This window comes from Cervus canadensis, chromosome 12 (assembly GCF_019320065.1).
Source record: "Cervus canadensis isolate Bull #8, Minnesota chromosome 12, ASM1932006v1, whole genome shotgun sequence".
NCBI lineage: Eukaryota > Metazoa > Chordata > Mammalia > Artiodactyla > Cervidae > Cervus > Cervus canadensis.
Genome location: NC_057397.1, coordinates 35,479,445 through 35,497,369, shown reverse-complemented (window position 1 = coordinate 35,497,369; position 17,925 = coordinate 35,479,445). Strand labels below are relative to the sequence as shown.

General features: G+C 41.2%; 1 protein-coding gene across 14 annotated transcripts in view; it reads left to right on the top strand.

The window, feature by feature from the left end:
* Positions 1-574: 574 nt before the first annotated feature.
* STAU2 (staufen double-stranded RNA binding protein 2) overlaps positions 575-17,925 on the top strand; it is a 288,944-nt gene continuing 271,593 nt past the window's right edge. For 4 of the 14 annotated variants that reach the window (XM_043483200.1, XM_043483202.1, XM_043483198.1 and 1 more), the window contains exons 1-2: positions 1,243-1,359; positions 8,159-8,224. Coding sequence is in view for 4 of the 14 variants with exons in the window: in XM_043483209.1 (XP_043339144.1) it covers positions 8,207-8,224 (18 nt within the window). In the remaining 10 variants the exon portion in view is untranslated. Of the gene's footprint in view, positions 698-1,200; positions 1,360-1,567; positions 1,587-8,158; positions 8,225-10,703; positions 10,759-17,925 lie in introns of those variants that run through there. The other 10 variants (XM_043483203.1, XM_043483197.1, XM_043483209.1 and 7 more) reach the window with 8 other exon arrangements.

Genomic DNA, 17,925 nt, shown 5'->3' with positions numbered 1-17,925 from the left:
CTGGCCTGGGTATCTAGTTAGAATGCCCTTTCTTGTAACCCCTATGCTACACTGTCTTCCCAGCTGTTCAGAGAACTATCGGTTTTACGTGATGACTGAAAGAAATCACAGGTCTGGTAGACATGTCTCAGGCAGAGAATTGATACTGGGCAAGGAACCCTGGGAATAATAATGCAAATGGGTAAGTTTGTGAAACAGTAATAATTCTATTTCTAGATGTACTTTATTACCAGATTATTTATGGCGCCATTTACTAAATGGAGTGTTGGATTTCACGGGGCTTAACTGGGTTGAAGTTATCCAGACATCAGTAACCCACATCAAAACCAGGACGAATCAGGAAGTAATTCGAGTTTTCTGACGTTCTTGCCTCAACGATCTAGAATCTAGGGCACTATTCTAAGATGATCCTTCTCCTTTTTGGTTCGAAAGATTTCTCTTTTCGTGATTTTTCCGGTCGAGAAGGCTGTCTGGCCACGCTGCGGCTCTTGGCGAGCAGGTGATTACTGATCACTAGTGTTTTCTGGGCGAGACAGTTGCGCTAACCCCCTCCCCTTCCCCCGCCCCCTCCTCCTCCCAGTCTGGAAAGGTGCAGGATCCGCTAAACCGTGCAGCGCACAGCGGCGGCCGGAGCAGACGCGGGATGGTAGCGCGTCCCCAGCAGAGCAAAGGCGGGCAGCGAGAGAGCCTGGGGAAGGTACGGGCTGGGAGTCTGGGTGCAGACACCGCCGGGAAAGATCAGAGGGTCCATTGGGCGGAGGAGGCCTCAGTGGCCGAGTTGCAGGTGTGGACGAGGCTGCCCCAGGCCCACCCTTTGCAGCCGAGGGGGCGGGGAGCCGGGCCGCGGGGGCCCGGAGACTGCAGACGGGGCGCGATCCCCAGGCGCTCGCTCGCCTGCCCTTTCTCAAGGACCCGGGGGACGGGGCCCTCGCCCGGGGGCCCGGCCTGCCGGCGCCAGCACCGCAGCGCCCGCAGCGGCCGCCACTGCGGCGCACTGCCGGCCGCCAGGGGGCGGGAGCTGCGCCGCGAACAATGGCCGTGCTCGGCCGCGGGCCGGCGAGAGGAGGAAGGGAGGGAGGGTCGGTGCCGGGCGCGCGGCGCAGGTCCGCGGGGATTCGGGGGCGCGCGCGCGCGCGTGCCGGGCGGGCTGGGGGCGCGGGAGCGGCTGCGTCGGCGGGGGCGCGCGGCGCGGGCCCGGGAGGGCGCGGCGGGAGCGCCCGAAAGGCGGGCGGAGGCGGGGGGCGGGGAACCCGAGGGGTGGAAGCCGGCGGCGGCGGCGGCGGCGGCGGCCGAGCGGGGTCAGTTCTCTGTAGTGTTTGCCAATGTTGGAGTCGTCTGCAAAGTGTCCCCGGCGAGAAGGTAAATACCCTCGTTGGGGGCGTGCGGGAGGCCCCGACTTCCGCCCCGCCGGCGGAGGAGACAGAGGGCGCTGGGGAGCCTTGCGGGTCCGCGGCGCGCGGCGAACCCCGAGAAGAGCGGCCCCTCGGCGGCCTCCCCTCCCCCGCGCCTTCCCTCCCTCCTCGGGCCCTCTCGGGGCGGGAGGGGGAGGGGAGGAGGATGGCGGGGGGCAGGGAGCCGGGGAGGAGGTGAATGAATTGGGGGGGGCGAGTGTGGAGGGGGTGGGACGACACAGGTGTCCAGAGGGGAGGAGCCGGGAGGGAGGCGAGGAGGCCGGCACGAATGGATTGAGGGGGGCCGGTGGGTGAGGGGGAGCAGGGGCCCGGGAGGTGGGGGTCGTGGGGGGGCCCGGGGAGTGTGGGAACGGCCGGAAGAGGGGACTGCGGGAAAGGCGACGGTGCGGGAGGGGGAGGGGGAGGGCCTCTGCAGAGGGGAGGGGAGGGGAGACCGGGGCGGGGGGCCCATCCTTGGAGGGTCTGCCAGGAAGGCGCCCGGGGGGCGCGGGAGGAGCGGCGGGGCGGGGCGGGGGCGCGCCGGGGGCCGGCGGTGGTGGCTATTTCTGTATAATGGGCAAGTGATGAAGACGTAAGGCTCCGAAATGGGGAAGGTAGGTGGGGCCGAGGGGGGCAGAAGGTATCCTATGACACGCAAGTTGTGCCGTGGCTCCTACGAACTACTACGGTGAGGGCTCGGCTCAGAGGGGTGGTTGGCAGCTAGTGACCTTGCCGAGGTGAAGGGAGTTGGGCGGAGAGACAAAGATCGGTTACAGAATCCACCCGGAGAGGACGGAGCCTCCCGTCCTCGGGGGAGAGCCGGGCACTGTGTGGATTGGGTCCAGGGGGGTGTTCCGCAGAGGCGATCGGGGAAACGCTTCAGCTGGGATCCTTCTGGAGAGGGGGTGGGGATAATGGCCTTGGGATCTGAAAGTCCCTGGAAATATGTGCAGAATTTTGCACTTGGGGAGAATTTTCTTTGGAAAGGATCTTTACTTGGCGTGACGCGTTTCCCGTCCCCCCACCCCCCCTTCCCCAAAAGGTTTAAATCTCCTTCGGTAGAGAAGGACCATTCAATTAGCGGAAGATAGTAAAGGATTTCAAGTTAGGTGGTTCCTGCAGAAAAGATGAGATGATCTTTTAAAGGTGTTTAACTGTTAGCTGAAAACCTTCAATTTTAATGTTTGATTTCGCGATTTTGGGGAACTTTGAGCATTAATCACTTTTTCTGATGCATCCTTATGTTTTAAGAAAGCATGATGAATATTTGAAATCAAAACTGTGATGGGCACGCGGGATAATAGTAACCTTGTAGGAGAAAAGATTGCAACATTGCTCCTGGAGGCTATTTCTTCTCTGTCCTTGCTTTCTCAAGATGATTCACACATACCACGGTGTACTGAGCTGCAGTAGGGAAAAAAAAAATCTTGTTTAATAAAACCATCAAAATCCAGATACTCTGCATCTCGATTGTTTTGTAATTTGGCAGGTTTTTAATTTTTCAGTTTGTATTTTATTGCAAACCAGAGAACACACATACCACTTGAATTGTAAATTTGCTGCATTTTGCAGCAGACCTATATTAAATTTGTGAAACTTAAAACAAACTATGTGATGTCTACAGTTTTGTCCTGCTACGTTTTCAACTTAAGGCACCGGTTGCCACATTCCATTCCATGGCAGTGTAGTTTGAAATTTATTCCTAAGTGATCATTAGTTGGTAGGACATGGTTCAGATTTCTTCACCCATCAGTAAAATTTTCTTCAAAAATCTGTGTTTTGTATTTGTGAAAATGTTGCTGTATAATCCAGGTTTGCACTGTTAACTTCAGATAGACTGCCATGTAATTTTTAAGTTACATTTTTTTATTTGGAAATAATTTCAAGTTTATGGAAAAATACCAAGAATAAGAATAATGCAAAGAGTATTCTTGTCACCTTAACTCAGAGTCACCTGTTACCATTTTACAATTTATCATTTACTTTCTTTCTGTCACACACGTGTTTTTTCCCTAGACCATTTGAGGATAAGTTACATACACCATAGTTCTTTACTCTGACATAATTCAGCCTGGAAGACCATGTAAATTTCATATTTTAGCTTACTTGTCATGCTTGGAATAAAATTCTAGGAAGGAGAGGCTTGGTCTGGTTTTCAACAAAGGATAAGACTATCAAAAGTATCTAAGCTACTTATCAGTTATTAGTATACAAACAGCATAGAAAGTGAGGTTGAGTGGTTTTTCTGTATTAGAATCAGGTTCTGGAAGTTATAATTGGCCAATGTGCTGGGTTTTTTTCCCTCTGTAGTTAACCTCCTCTTTACATCTATTCCTCTGTCTTCTTTTCTTTTGTACGCTTTGAGCACTGGATATCGGATCATTTATGTGTACAGATCATAATAAAAGTCTAGATATTGCAAAATTGAGTTTTGTTGTTATTAGACTGAATAGTGGAGACATGCATGCTGTAATCAAATCACATCTAGATATATTCATGCCTTTTCTAGATACTCAAGAAAATACTAGGTGTGTGTATAGAATTCATAATAATTATAATTTATATTTTTGTGTCATCGATTTTGAGTAAATTCCTGAAGTTCTATATAGGATCCTTGCCATTATTGTTTTAGAGATCAGGCCATTTGTTACAGGAATATTTTTAAGGAGTTGAGTCTTTATTTATAATTTAACATATAATGGAGGGAAGGGGACTTGGAACCAGACAAAACTGAGTTTTAATCCTAGTGATGTGACCATGGAGAAGTGACCCAACTTCTAGAAAAACGGGGATATCACCTACATCCCAAGGTGATGAGGATTAAATGAGGTAATATAAATATGGCAAAATATGGCACCTGATATTTAAAATTGGTGTCTAATAACTATTTCCTTTTTTATTTGGCTGGTAGTATGTATGTGGATGTTTTCCCCTGGAATGGATCATGGAGTGAGACTTCTCTAGACTATATCGTAGGTTCTTTGTTGTTGTTTAGTCGCTAAGTTGTGTCTGACTCTTGGAACCCCATGGACTGTAGCCTGCTAGGCTCCTCTGTCCGTGGGATTCTCCAGGCAAAAATACTGAAATGGGTTGCCCTGCCCTCCTCCAGGGGATCTTTCCAACTCAGGGATTGAACCCAGGTCTCCTGCATTGGCAGGCGGATTCTTTACCACTGAGCCACCTGGGAAGCCTTCATAGTCTCTTGGGCACTGTTAAAATATGTACTAAATTGTTCTGTTTTTCTTACAGAAAAATAGTTATTTGTGGTACTTTTGGAAAGAAATGAAAATGAAAAATTTTTTTAAAAACACTTTTTAAGAAGCCCATGAAATTTTTAGAGTAAGAAGCTTTGAGTTGGTATTTAGTTTTGTAGTGGTTTGGAATCTAAGAATGGGAATAGTAAATGTTTTTCTTTTCATATTGTCAGATAAGACATTGAAGTGAGGGTTGCCTGTCGGTTGTGGGATAGGTGTCAATATAAGATGTTGTATAGATATAATAATTTAATAATGCCAATTTTATAAAGCAGGATTTAATTATTGAGGATTTTATAGATTTAATTTTGCACAGCTTTCAATTAATCAGATGAGCAGAATGTAATTCATAATACAGCGAGTGATAACAGCAGTACATTTCAGATTCTTGCTGGACCTTTAATTCTTCTCGAGTGGGAGGTCCTCTCCAGTTAGTGGTGCCTTGTCTCCATGAACCGTCCTGCCTGTTTTCATTTAGTAGCTTGGAATCTGGAACTGCATGTCCTAATGTGCCTGACAGGGTATCACTCTAGGGCATTTTGGGGACACGTAAATAGGTTTCTCTAAAAGTACATAGTTGTAATTGGAATGAATGGTAGCTGGAAACTTTTTGACAGATGAAGGGAAGGTGGATTTTATGAAGCTGTAGGCAGTATAAAATGCTCTGCATTTTATTGATATGACTTGATATGTTTATCAGATTCTTTTAAATGTAGGATGTGGCATGTCTTTAAAGAAGAAATGAAGTTTAAAGAGGTGCTATGGTGGGCATTCCAGATTGTCCATGGAATAGTTGAAATCTTTATATTGGTATAAATCTAGTATAACTTGTTTGTGAAAAAAAGTTAAGTTCAGAGTTTTTATCCTGTGACTTCCCAGAGTGCTGTTACAGACAGATTGGCTTCATGTTTTAATTTCTACAGATCTTTATCATTGTGAAGGAAAGGCTTACAGAATTTTTAAAATTGTATGGTCCGTTTTGAGTGAATAGGTGCTTTTGTTTTTGCTTCTTCATAAAACTGCCTTTTGTATATCAGAAGATTAGAACTTCCCCTGTATTTTATTGTGCCTGTTTCTCAGGATCAGCCACCAGTGTTGCCAAACTCTAATGTTGAAGAAACACATGCAGGTCTATAGATAAGCATTTTTAACTTTTTAGATAAGCATTTTTAACTTTTAGAGGCATACATGAAATAAAAACAAAATGAGATTTTTTTTAACTTTGGTAAATTCTTATTAAATAATGTTAAATTCTGGGAAGTAAGGGATATTAGATCACTGAGATGCTTTTAGTAGTTAATTCATATTTTAATGTCCAAATGAACTTTTTTTGATTAAAAAAAAGAAATTGGTTTGGTTTGTAGTTTTACATATTGGTGGTGTATTTTAACACCATTTCACTAATGCTATACTTTTTAATGATTTTCTCTTGAATAAAATGTAAATGTTTAAGTTTCATAATTTACCACTTTCTAGCGTTAATTATTTATTCATGTTGAACAGGGAATTGATTTTTTTGGGTTTGCCTAAATATATTAGTTAACACCTAAAGCATCATAGAATTATAGAACTTTAGAGTTGACCAGAACTGTCTTACTTATTGCCAAATAACAAATTACACCAGGAATTAAGAATTTAAAACAGCAAATATTTATTATCCCAGTTTCTGTGAGTTAGAAATCTGGGTGCAGCTTATCTGGGTGTCTGTGGCTCAAGGTCTCCTAGGAGGTTGCAGGTAAGCTGTTTCTGGGGCTGTGATCTCATCTGAAGGCTTGACTAGGGGAAGATCTGCTTCTGAGTCATTCATGAGACTCTTGGCAGGATTCAGTTCCTTGCAGTGTCTTGGACCAAACCTCAGTTTCTTTTGGGCAGTTGGCCCAAGGTGTCCCTCAGTTCTTTGCCACGTAGGTCTGTTTACAGGACAGCTTACAACGTGGCAGCCGGCTTCCCACAGAGCAAACAGGTGAGAGAAGCAGAGCAGGTGACATGCAGGAGGGTAATGATGGTCTTTTTATAACTCAGTCTTGGAAATGGCAGCTTGTTATTGCTGCTTTCCTCTATTCATTAGAGGCTGCCTACCAGAGGACTTGGATTTACTTTCTAAAAAAAAAAAAAAAAAAATTAAAAAAGAAGAAAATAGAAGCAAGAGAAAGAACTCTTCAGATGCACAAAGTAATTTACCAAGGCTCAAAAGGTGATCAGCTGAAGAGCTTGGACTAAAATGCAAATTCACTGGTACTCAGACCTTGTGCTATTTCTACAACATGCAGTTCTCTTGAATAATATAAAAGCTGACATAGATGCTGAGGTCACTATTATAAGAAATAATTGAAAACTTTCAAAGCCATTTTGAATTGACTCTAGTTTGTCATCTTGAAAAAATGGTGGTCAAATATATACATATACACACATGCATATTCATATGGTGTCTGTATATACATATCTCAAGAACCTTTGCTTCAGAGGGAAAGTTCAGTATTAAAACTTTTTAGTATAAAAGTTTCTACACAAGTGATTGAATTTAACTTTTGCTGTATATAAAAGTTGTGATAATTTTTTGGGGGGACTGTAGATAATTTTTTGTCTAACTTCTCACATTACAAGATCCATTTATTTATAAGTTTGGGTTTTCCTGCCCTTCATTGCTATCTTTCTTTTGGGTCATGGGAGTTGTGGGATCTTGTTTGATCCGTGGTAGTGAAACTATGGAACCGTGGCCCCTGCAGTGGAAGCACGGAGTCTTAACCCCTGGACTGCCAGGAGAGTCCCTGATATCTATTTTTAAAGTTAAGTGTAGAAGAGATTTGCCACGTGAAAATAATACAGCCATCGCAAGGAGTTCAGACCCATAAGGAAACAAATCCAAATGTAAGAATGGGATGTGTCAGTGGTGATTTTCTTTTTGAAAATGTTATATAAAATCTTAATATGCATGCAGTTTTTCTGTAATGATATTAAAGCCAGAAACAGGGGAAAAAAAACTAGGTAGTTTACCATGTGCTCTTCTCCATTCCACCTAAGAGAGTATGTATGTTACGTCTTCAGGCTTAGTTTATCTTATAGAGGATGGGAACAAAGCTATTTAAAACCTTACTGGAGCAAGGGATGTATATATTAAATATTAATCTGAAACTTTCAGATTGTTTTAACAGCTTCTCTTTTGCTGAAATTGTTGTAAACTCTAGAACCAGAAGAGACTTTGTTCAGCGTAGATCTGCTCTATCCAGTATGGTAGCTACTCGCCACGTGTGGTTAAGTTTAAATAACAGTAAAGGAAGTTTAAAATTTATTTTCTCATTTGTGTTAGCCACATTTCAAGTGTTCAATAGCCACATGTGGCTATCAGTTTGGACAGTGAAGATCTAGAATATGTTTATCATCGTAGAAGGTTCTACGCTGATCTAGATCTGCTCCATTATATATTTGATTTTGGTCACGAACATGTGTTTAAAGTGCTAATCATTGTGATCACCAACTAAGTTGAACTTTTATTTCTTCATTTTCGTTTTCTAGTTTTTGGAGCCGTGAGGGATACAGCACTTTGGTCAATATTGTTTTAACATGCTTCAGATAAATCAGGTGAGTGTGTGTTAAGGCATGTCACTCTTATATGGTGCTTGGGCCATAAATCGCAGAGCATTTTAACTCAGCTTTTCTATAACCACAACCTGACCACCACTTTATAGAGCAATTACGTACTGTATATTTGTCATAGGAAGACTGCAGGGCAGGTTGTATAAGAATTAGAGCAATAGTCCTGAATGCTGGTAAATTTTGAACAGCAGAAGGGTCGTCTGTTCTTTCTGATGTCACATCCCTCCAGGACTTGGTGTATTCAGGAGTCATGATCTAGCTTCAGTAGGTGGCAGTTCTGCAGACTGGAAGCACTTCTAGTGACAAATCTTGTGAAGTCGTTGTATCAGTCAGTGCTTTAAAAAAGATTCCTTTTTCTGGGGTGCTGGAGAATGCTAAAAGGAAGTACTCTGCTAAATAAACTATAGCATATAATGCCTTAGACTCACTGTAAGAAATAGTTTTCTTAGGTCTTGGCATTTCTCCAAGAACTTTATACATTTAATCTTACCCTTGCTGAACAAAAAAAGGTATTGTATCATAACTGTAGTTTTAGAAAATTACTTTTTTTCACATTTGCAAATCAAGAGAGGAGTAATTAATTTGACTGCAAGAAGAAATTACATTTTTTTGTGTGTGTGTGATTTGAGGGAGTAATACATGACCTCCCCACTAATCCCCGCTCCATAAAGTTCACCTTGCCTAAGAAATCTCCAGTTCCTCTGCCTCACATACCATTTCTGAGTCAATGACTTCTAAGTTTATACCTCATTGAGACCTCTTTTCTGAGCTCCAGACTTAGGGAGCAGTTACCAACTTGATCTCTTAGTGTGGATATATTTCTGCATCTCGGACTTAAATGTGTGCTAGGAAACAGTGTAAATGCTTCAGTGAAACTAGACTCTTTCAGGTCCTAGATTAAGCGTGGTGCTTCCTGCTTTCTCTCTCCCTGGACCTCTTCTCACTCTCCCCCACCCGCCTCTCGCCCTGTGCTAGTTCAGTTGACTCACAGGCCTGGGATATGCTCTCATAACACCCTGCCCTTTGATTTAATGACACTCTGACATTTGAAATTCTATTCAAATAGGTAATGTTAATTAACATCTGTCTTCCCTTTCTTTGTTTACTGCTGAATCCCCGGGTCCTAGAACAGTTCTTACTGTCTGTGATATTTACGTTATTTCCTGGAGGAGTGGGTGAATGGTGCTAGGGTTGCCGCTAAAGCAGGGAGATCTCCATTCTCGTCAACAGTAACCACAGTTGTGTTGTAAGTTTTGGTATTGTATGATGCTGCTTCACGCATATGCCATTAATGTAAATCTCTCCCTTATGCACAGTTGAGCTTTGATTTTCTCCTTGAATTAGGCAGTTTTCTTGTGTAGCAAATACGCTTTCCTCAAAGACGTTACTCACACAGGCTAAAGGGAATGGACTGTGCTTAAGGCTTCCCGTGCCTTCAGGGTTGCTGTCAAGTCCCTCTGGCTGTGTTGATGGCGCTTTATGGGATGTGACTGACAAACTGCACTGTCGGTGTGAAGTTCCCCCTGAGTGACTGTGTGGATGCCTGCTATTAATTATATGGGTGCAATAATTCTACCATAGATAGGTAGAAGTTGTCGTTTGTTTTATGTCAGACCACATCATTGAAAATTATGGTTTATGGGTCAGTCCTAATGATTTACTGACCCTCAGTGCTGCTGGTCGTGTTGAGCCAGGCCTTGCAGACAACAACCAGGCAACATTCTGCATGGCCACTAGAAATTGTCCACAGTGCCAGGAGATAAGATATGCTTTGCTTGTAACAAATAAGTATTTCTCAGCTCGCTTCAGGACCCTCTCGTCATTGATTAAGTTTTATCCTCCCAAATTGTTCAAGTCTGAGAGAAAAAACTAAACCTAATTTGGAATAGTAGAAGTTATAGAGAACACTTCCTCTTTGGCCAAACCTAAAGTCACATTGAGTTTTTAAACTTACAAGCGATTTTTATGTTTTATTATTTTTATGGTGACTGCTTTCGCATTAGAGAGTTCTCAAGATAAATGTGAAAAGGCATGAAAAAGCAATTGAAGCTGGCACCTTGCAGCAGTTGAGATTTTTCACTTTGTGATTTTCAGTAGTATCTTTAGGATTAGTAGATAAATTTTTATTTGGGAGGTCTTTTGTTTCTTAAAATGCCTGATTAGTACTAGCAAATTATTCCATGTGTGTTCCTAGAACTAATTCAAAACTAGAGTATTGAATACTGAGTTACTTGGTATCCTCTTTGATATTGTATCTAGCTGACATTATTGTTAGGGAACATAGGAATGTACCACGTTCTGCTGCCATAATGATACTTCTGCCTTTAAATTGTTCTACTCATTTTTACTTTAACCTTTTAAAAGTGTGTGTTCTTATCCATTTACAACTCATGCAGAAAAATTAGGTGGTATAGATATGTAAAAAGGAAAAAAAATCACCAATAATTTCATTATTCTTTTACAGAAATAATCACTGCTAACATTTTGGGGTGTATACTTCTAAATTTTTTTCTATGCAGGTATGTTTTTATGTGAATATGTATTACTTAAAAAAGCTGGGATTATGTAATACATAATACTCTGAAGTGATTTAATCCATAGTTTGGAAGTACTGAAATTTATTTAATCAAATCCTTATTGTTGGACAGATTTTATATTATAGTTAATGCCACCATGAATGTTTTTTTATATACACCTGTGTTCCTTTGTCCATTATTTTCTTGCAATTAATTATTAGAAATGGAAATACTATTCAAAGGAATATGCAGATTTTAAAGATATTTGATGCATAAATACCAAAAATACAAAATTATATCTATTAGAAGTTTATCAGAATGCCTGTTTCCTTATTTCTGTGACAGATTTTCTGTCTCTGTCAATCTGTCTGACAAAAAGTGATACTTTAATTTGAATTTCTATGATTTGCTTATATTCTTCTGTGTTTTGGCTTTTGTGAATTGCTTATATGTTTTCACTGGCATCTTTATCTTTTTATTTGTAAAAATTCTTTGGATTATATCCCCTTCAGAATTTTCTAGGTTAGTCATTAGTTTATTTATTTTTTTTCCATTCACTGTACTAAGAGTTTGGATCTTTCTTCCTGATGATTAATTACTAGCCCTTAGGGCTTCCTGGTGGCTCAGATGGTAAAGAATCTGCCTGCAATGCAGGAGACCCAGGTTCGATCTGTGGGTTGGGAAGATCCCCTAGAGAAGGACATGGCAACACACTCCAATGCTCTTGCCTGGAGAATTCCATGGACAGAGGAGCCTGGTGAGCTATAGTCCATGGGGTTGGGAAGAGTCGGACATGACTGAGTGACTAACCTTTTTACTTTGAGGGAAAGGAAACCATTTGAACATTAAGCTGCAGCAAATAGAAATTGAAAAGCCACATGTACTGTGAAATGATACTTGAAAATTAGTGACCTAAATAGGGCAAATGTTTTCGGATTAGTTGGCGAGGCACACTTGACTGGGCAGTGTGTTCCAGGGGGTTGGGAAGTCTGTGTTAGGCAGCTGTAGCATTGGGAGAGCCCAGCAGCAGGATTTATAGAAGTCTAAAGTGGTGATTCCTTCTCAAGAGCTTTGGTAGTTGCTGTTGGGAACATGGAAGCTAAGGGGAAGCTTTAAGGCCTGATTCAAGTGAAGTGGGAGAATAGGGAGGACAAAATAGAGTTCCAGTGCCAGAAAAGTAGAGAATCTTGTAGAACAAGAGGGAGCCAGGTATTAAATAGAAAGAATAAAGTTGTGTCAGGGTATACTGTAAAGTGTAAAGCCAGGGTTTGGTCATTAAGAAACAAAAGGTCTAAAGTTTAAGGGATAATGATAGTATTCCACAGGTCTGTTGTGAGGAGTAGTTGGGATAACAAAAATTCCTATGACTGGTGTTGTTGCTCTTGTTGCTCTGGAGATTGTTGAGAAAGGAGGGCAGCTGTTTAAGTTGGTCAACAGAGTAAGTAATTGTGTGGGGGAGTGAACCACTTGAACGTTTCTCAAGGCAGGTCAGCTACAAGTGCTCTCCTCCTTCTTACCATATGCCCCAAAACTGTCCTTTTCACTTAAAAGCTGCTGGTACTTACTCTGAGTTATTTTTCTTCGAAGTCTGGCTTTGGAGCAGGGTCTACAACCTGCCCATCCCTTTTTAAAGTCATAGGATGCAGTTTACAGTTAGGGGATTAAAAAAAGTAGTAATCACCGGGAGGTTAAAATGTTTAAGAAGGATTTTGGCTTTCTGCCATGCTGGCATAACAGGATTTGTCCTCTGGATAGCCAGCTTCCAAGATAGCCCCCAATGATCTCTGCCACCCTTGTGTTAATCCTCTGTCAGGTCTGGCCAATAGGATGTGGTAGAAGTGATGGATCATTTCCAAGGATGGGTTATAAAAGACATTATGGAAGACTTCCCTGGCAGCCCAGAAGACTGTGTGCTTCCACTGAGGTTGCACAAGTTCAGTTCCTGGTGAGAAATTAAGATCCTGCATGCTGCGGAGTGTGGCCCCCAAAAGGAAAAAAAAGAAGTTTCTCTTCTCTCTCCCTCTGTGTCACCCTGCATTGCTCACTCAGAGTAGTTAGCTGCCATGTTGTGAATAGCTCACTGGAGAGCCCACATGGTGAGAAATTGAGGTCTCCTGCCAACAGCTAACAAGGAACTGAGGCCTTTAGCTTATGTTGTGTGACTGAGCCTTTTTGGAAGCAGGTCTTCTAGCCCTTGTGAAGCTTCCATACCAGAGACTGCTGGCCTACCAGCGTCTTGACTGCAGCACCATGAGACATTCTGAGCCAGAACCACTAAGCCATGCTGCTCCTTGATTGATGAACCTTAGAAAGTAGATTTTAAAAAATGCTTATTTTTTAAGCCGCTAAATTGAGGGTAATTTGTTATGCAGCAATAATATACTCTTGCTTACAAAACTTGAGAGAATATATATATATATGTGTGTGTGTGTGTATATATATATATATATATATATATATGTGAATATATGTGAACAATGGTTTTTAGACATTGGATGACAGGTGGCAACAGACTGTGATCCCTGAGAGAATAGAAACAAATGAAGTAAGCCCTTCTATTGCAGTAGTTTATAACAGAGCCTAGAGGTTGTTTGTATGCTGCAGTAGAAGGAGGAGGAATCAAAACAGAACCAAATTTTGTTGAGATTAGGAAACAAAGATAAGAGTTTGGGAAGGCCAAGGTAGTTAGAATTGTAGGTCAGAGTACCAGAGAGAAGGGAGCTGTGGGAAGAAGTGGCAAATATTTAATTAAGAGTGCACTCAAGGCTGCAGTCCACGGACACAGCTGAGCGACTTCACTTTCACTTTTCACTTCACGCATTGGAGAAGGAAGTGGCAACCCACTCCAGTGTTCTTGCCTGGAGAATCCCAGGGACGGGGGAGCCTGGTGGGCTGCCGTCTGTGGGGTCGCACAGAGTCGGACACGGCTGAAGCGACGCAGCAGCAGCATGTATGCATTCTAGAGAGCTGCGGAGGGTTCTTGAGTCTTTGGCTCGGTTCTGATCTGTAGTTGCATGACAGGACCTAATCAAAGTCAGGGAAAGAACTGCTGGAGAGCAGTCAGAAAAGAATTTCTGGAGCTCACACGAGGCTGGGAATAGTTTGTGTTTCCACTGTCTAGTTTATAAAGACCTTGTAATACATAGGGTATTGGAAAGTCTTCAGAAGACTCCAAGTGATCCCAGTAATTTAACTGTGCACCACAACAAAGTCCAAAGCTATATAGAGGAATGCCGCACAGTCCAGAACCTCACGTGTAAAATTCACAGTGTTTATCATCCAAAATTAAAATGCTTGCCTCACCTTGAATAAGGGGTAAAACATCTAGACAGAAGATCAGTAAGGACACAGAGGACATGAACAGCACTATAAACTAATTAGACCTAATGGACATATAAAAAGCATTCTGCAACATCAGAATGCAAATTCTTACCAAGTGTACATAAAGCATTCTCCAGGAATAGGCCATAGGTTAGGTCACAAAACAAACCTCAGTATGTTTTGAAAGATTGAAATCATACAGGGTATCTTCTCTGGTCACAGCGGAATAAGGCTAGAAATCAATGGCAGAAAGAATACAAAAAAAATCACAAATATGTGGAAATTAAACAACATACTCATAAACAGCCAACAGATCAAAGGAGAAATCATAGGGTAAATAAGCAAATAATTAAGGACAAGTGAAGGCTGTATATTGTCACCCTGCTTATTTAACTTACATGCAGAGTACATCATGTGAAATGCTGGGCTGGATGAAGTACAAGCTAGAATCAAGATTGCCAGGAGATATAATCAATAACCTCAGATATGCAGATAACACCGTCCTAATGGCAGAAAGCAAAAAGCCACTAAAGAGACTCTGATAAAGGTGAAAGAGGAGAGTGAAAAAGCTGGCTTCAGACTCAGCATTCAAAACACTAGGATCGTGGCGTCCAGTCCCATCACTTCATGGCAAACAGATGGGGAAAAATGGAAACAGTGATAAACTTTATTTTATTGGGCTCCAAAATCACTGTGGACAGTGACTGCAGCCATGAAATTAAAAGACACTTGCTCCTTGGAAGAAAAGCTATGACAAATCTATGCAGTGTATTAAAAATCAGTGACATCACTTTGCCGACAAAGGTCCATATAGTCAATGCTATGGTTTTTCCAGTAGTCATGTACGGATGTGAGAGTTTGACCATGAAGAAGGCTGAAGTGCTGAAGAATTGATGCTTTTGAACTGTGATAGTGGACAAGACTCTTGAGAATCCCTTGGACAACAAGGAGATCGAACGAGTCAATCCTGAAGGAAATCAACCCTGAATATTCATTGGAAGGACTGATGCTGAAGCTCCAATACTTTGACCACCTGATGTGAAGAGCCAATGCATTGGAAAAGACCCCAGTGCTGGGAAAGATTGAGGGCAGGAGGAGAAGAGAGTGACAGATGATGAGATGGTTGGATGGCATCACTGTCTCAATGGACATGAGTTTGAGCAAACTCCAGGAGACAGTGATGGATAGGGAAGTCTGGTGTCCTGCAGTCCATGGGGTTGCAAAGAGTTGGATATGACTGAATACCTGAACAACACAGACAAATGAAAATAAAAATACAGTATACTATAACTTAAGGGATTCAGTAAAAGCAGTGCTCAGTGGGAAATTGATAGCAGTAAACACCTACATTTAAAAAGGACAATCTCAAACAAATAACCTAACTTTGCACTTTGAGAAAACCAGAAAAAGAGTAAATTAACCCAAAGCTAGCTGAAGAAAGAAAATAATAAAGGTTAAAGTGGAGATAAAATAGAGAATGGAACGCAATATAGAGGATCACTGAAACTAAAAGTTGGTTCTTTGCAAAGATCAGCTAAACTGACAAGCTGGACTGACAAAAAAAGCAAGATGCATATAACAAAAATCAGAAATGAAAGTGGGGACATTACCATGACCTTAAAGAAGTAAAAGAATTATTAGTACTATGGCATATAGTACAGTTGTATGCCAACAAATTGGATAACCTACATGAAATGGACAGATTTCTAGAAACACAGATTACCAAAGCAGACTTAAAAAGAAATAGAAAATTTCAACAGACCTATTAGAAGTAAACAGATTGAATCAGTTGTTTTTTTTTTAAATCCCTCCCAAACAAAGAAAAATCCAGAACCAGATGGCTTCACTAATGAATTCTACCAAGCATTTAAAGAAGAATTAACACTAATCCTTCTCAGACTTTTCTAAAACATAGGAGAGAAGGGAATACTTCCTAATTCATTCTATAAAACCAGTATTACTCTGATATTAAAGCCAAAACAAAGACACCGTGAGGAAAAAAAACTGCAAATCAGTATTCCTTATGAATATAGATGTAAAAAGTCCTCAACAAAATGCTAACAAACTAAATCCAACAATATATTTAAAGGATTGTATACCACAGCCAAGTGGAATTTACTCCAGGAATGCAAGGGTGGTTCAACGTAGGAAAATCAGTCAATATAATCCACTACATTAATAGACAATGGAAACCCACACCACACACACATGATCACCTCCTGTGTGATTACAGAAAGCACTTGATAAAATTCAACACCTGTTCATAATAGAAACACTCAAAAACTAGGAATAGAGGGGCACTTCTTCAGCATGATAAAGGGCATTTATGGAAAGCTCACAGGTAGAATCCAATTTAATGTTGAAAGACTAAAAAGTTCTCTTTATATTCAGGAACAAGGTAGGGATGCTTGTTCTTATCCCTGCTATTCAGCATTGTACTGGAAGTTATTGCCAGAGTAATTAGACAAGAAAAAGAAATAAAAGACATCCAAATCTGGAAGGAAGAAGTAAAACCATTTCTATTTGCAAATGACATGTGGCATGTATATAGAAAATCCCAAAGAATCTATGAATAAAAAAAAAAAAGCAGAGCTAATGAATTCAGAAAAGTTGCAGTACAAGATGATACAAAATACAGTTCTGTATCTCTATACCAGCAGTATAGAATCCAAAAAGGAAATTCAGAAAACAGTTCCATTTATAACAGCATCCGAAGCATACAGAAATCGAAATACCTGTACTCTGAAAACTATATAACAGTGTTGGAAGAAATTAAAGAAGACTCAAGTAAATGGAAAGATATTTTTTGTTTATGGATTGGAAAACTTAGTATTGTTAAGATGGCAGTACTATGCAAAAGAGTGTACATGTTTAGTATAAGGCCTATCAAAATTCCAGTGACCTTTTTCACAGAACTTGAAAAACTGATCTTCAGCTGCTTATAGAATTGCAGTGGGCCCAAATAGCCAAAACAATCTTGAAAGAAGACAGAGTTGGACGGCTCATACATACTCCATTTCAAAACATACTGTAAGTCTACAATATCAAAATAGTGTGGTTCTGGCATAAGGAAGGAGGACCAATGGAATAGAATTGAGAGGCTGGAAATAAGCTATTATGTATATGACCCACTGATTTTTGACAGGATTGCCCCAAACCACACAGCGCAGGAAAGAATAATGTCATCAACAAGTAGGAATTCTAAGACAAGTGGATATCAATATGCAAAAGAATAAACATGGACCCCTATCTCACACCACATACAAAAATTAACTCAAAATGGATCAGTGACATAAATATAAGAACTATAATTCTTACAACTCAACAGTAAAAAGAAATCCAACTGAAACGGGTAAAGGCCTTGAATAGATAGTTCTCCAAAGAAAATGTACAAATGACCAACATGCACGTGAACAAAAATACTCAGGCTCATTAGTAATTAGGGAAATGCGAGTGGAAACCGCCACGAGTATCCTTTCTTGCTCTCTAGGGTGGCTGGAATCAGAGAGACCAACAATAACCAGTGTTAGTGATGTTGTGGAGGAAGCAGAACACTTGTACTATACTGGTGGGAATGTAAAGTGTTTTATTTTCTGTAGAAAACAGTTTGGGATTTCTTTAGAGTGTTTAACATAATATTGACATGCAATTCCACTCCTAGATATATACCCCAGAGAATTGAAAACAGTTACTCAAATATATGCACACACACATTCATATTAACACTATTTATAATAACCAGATGATATAAGCAGCCCAAATGAATGGATGAATGGGTAAACAAGTTGTGGTACATACACACCATAGAATATTATTTATCTGTAAGAAAAGATGACATACTGATACATG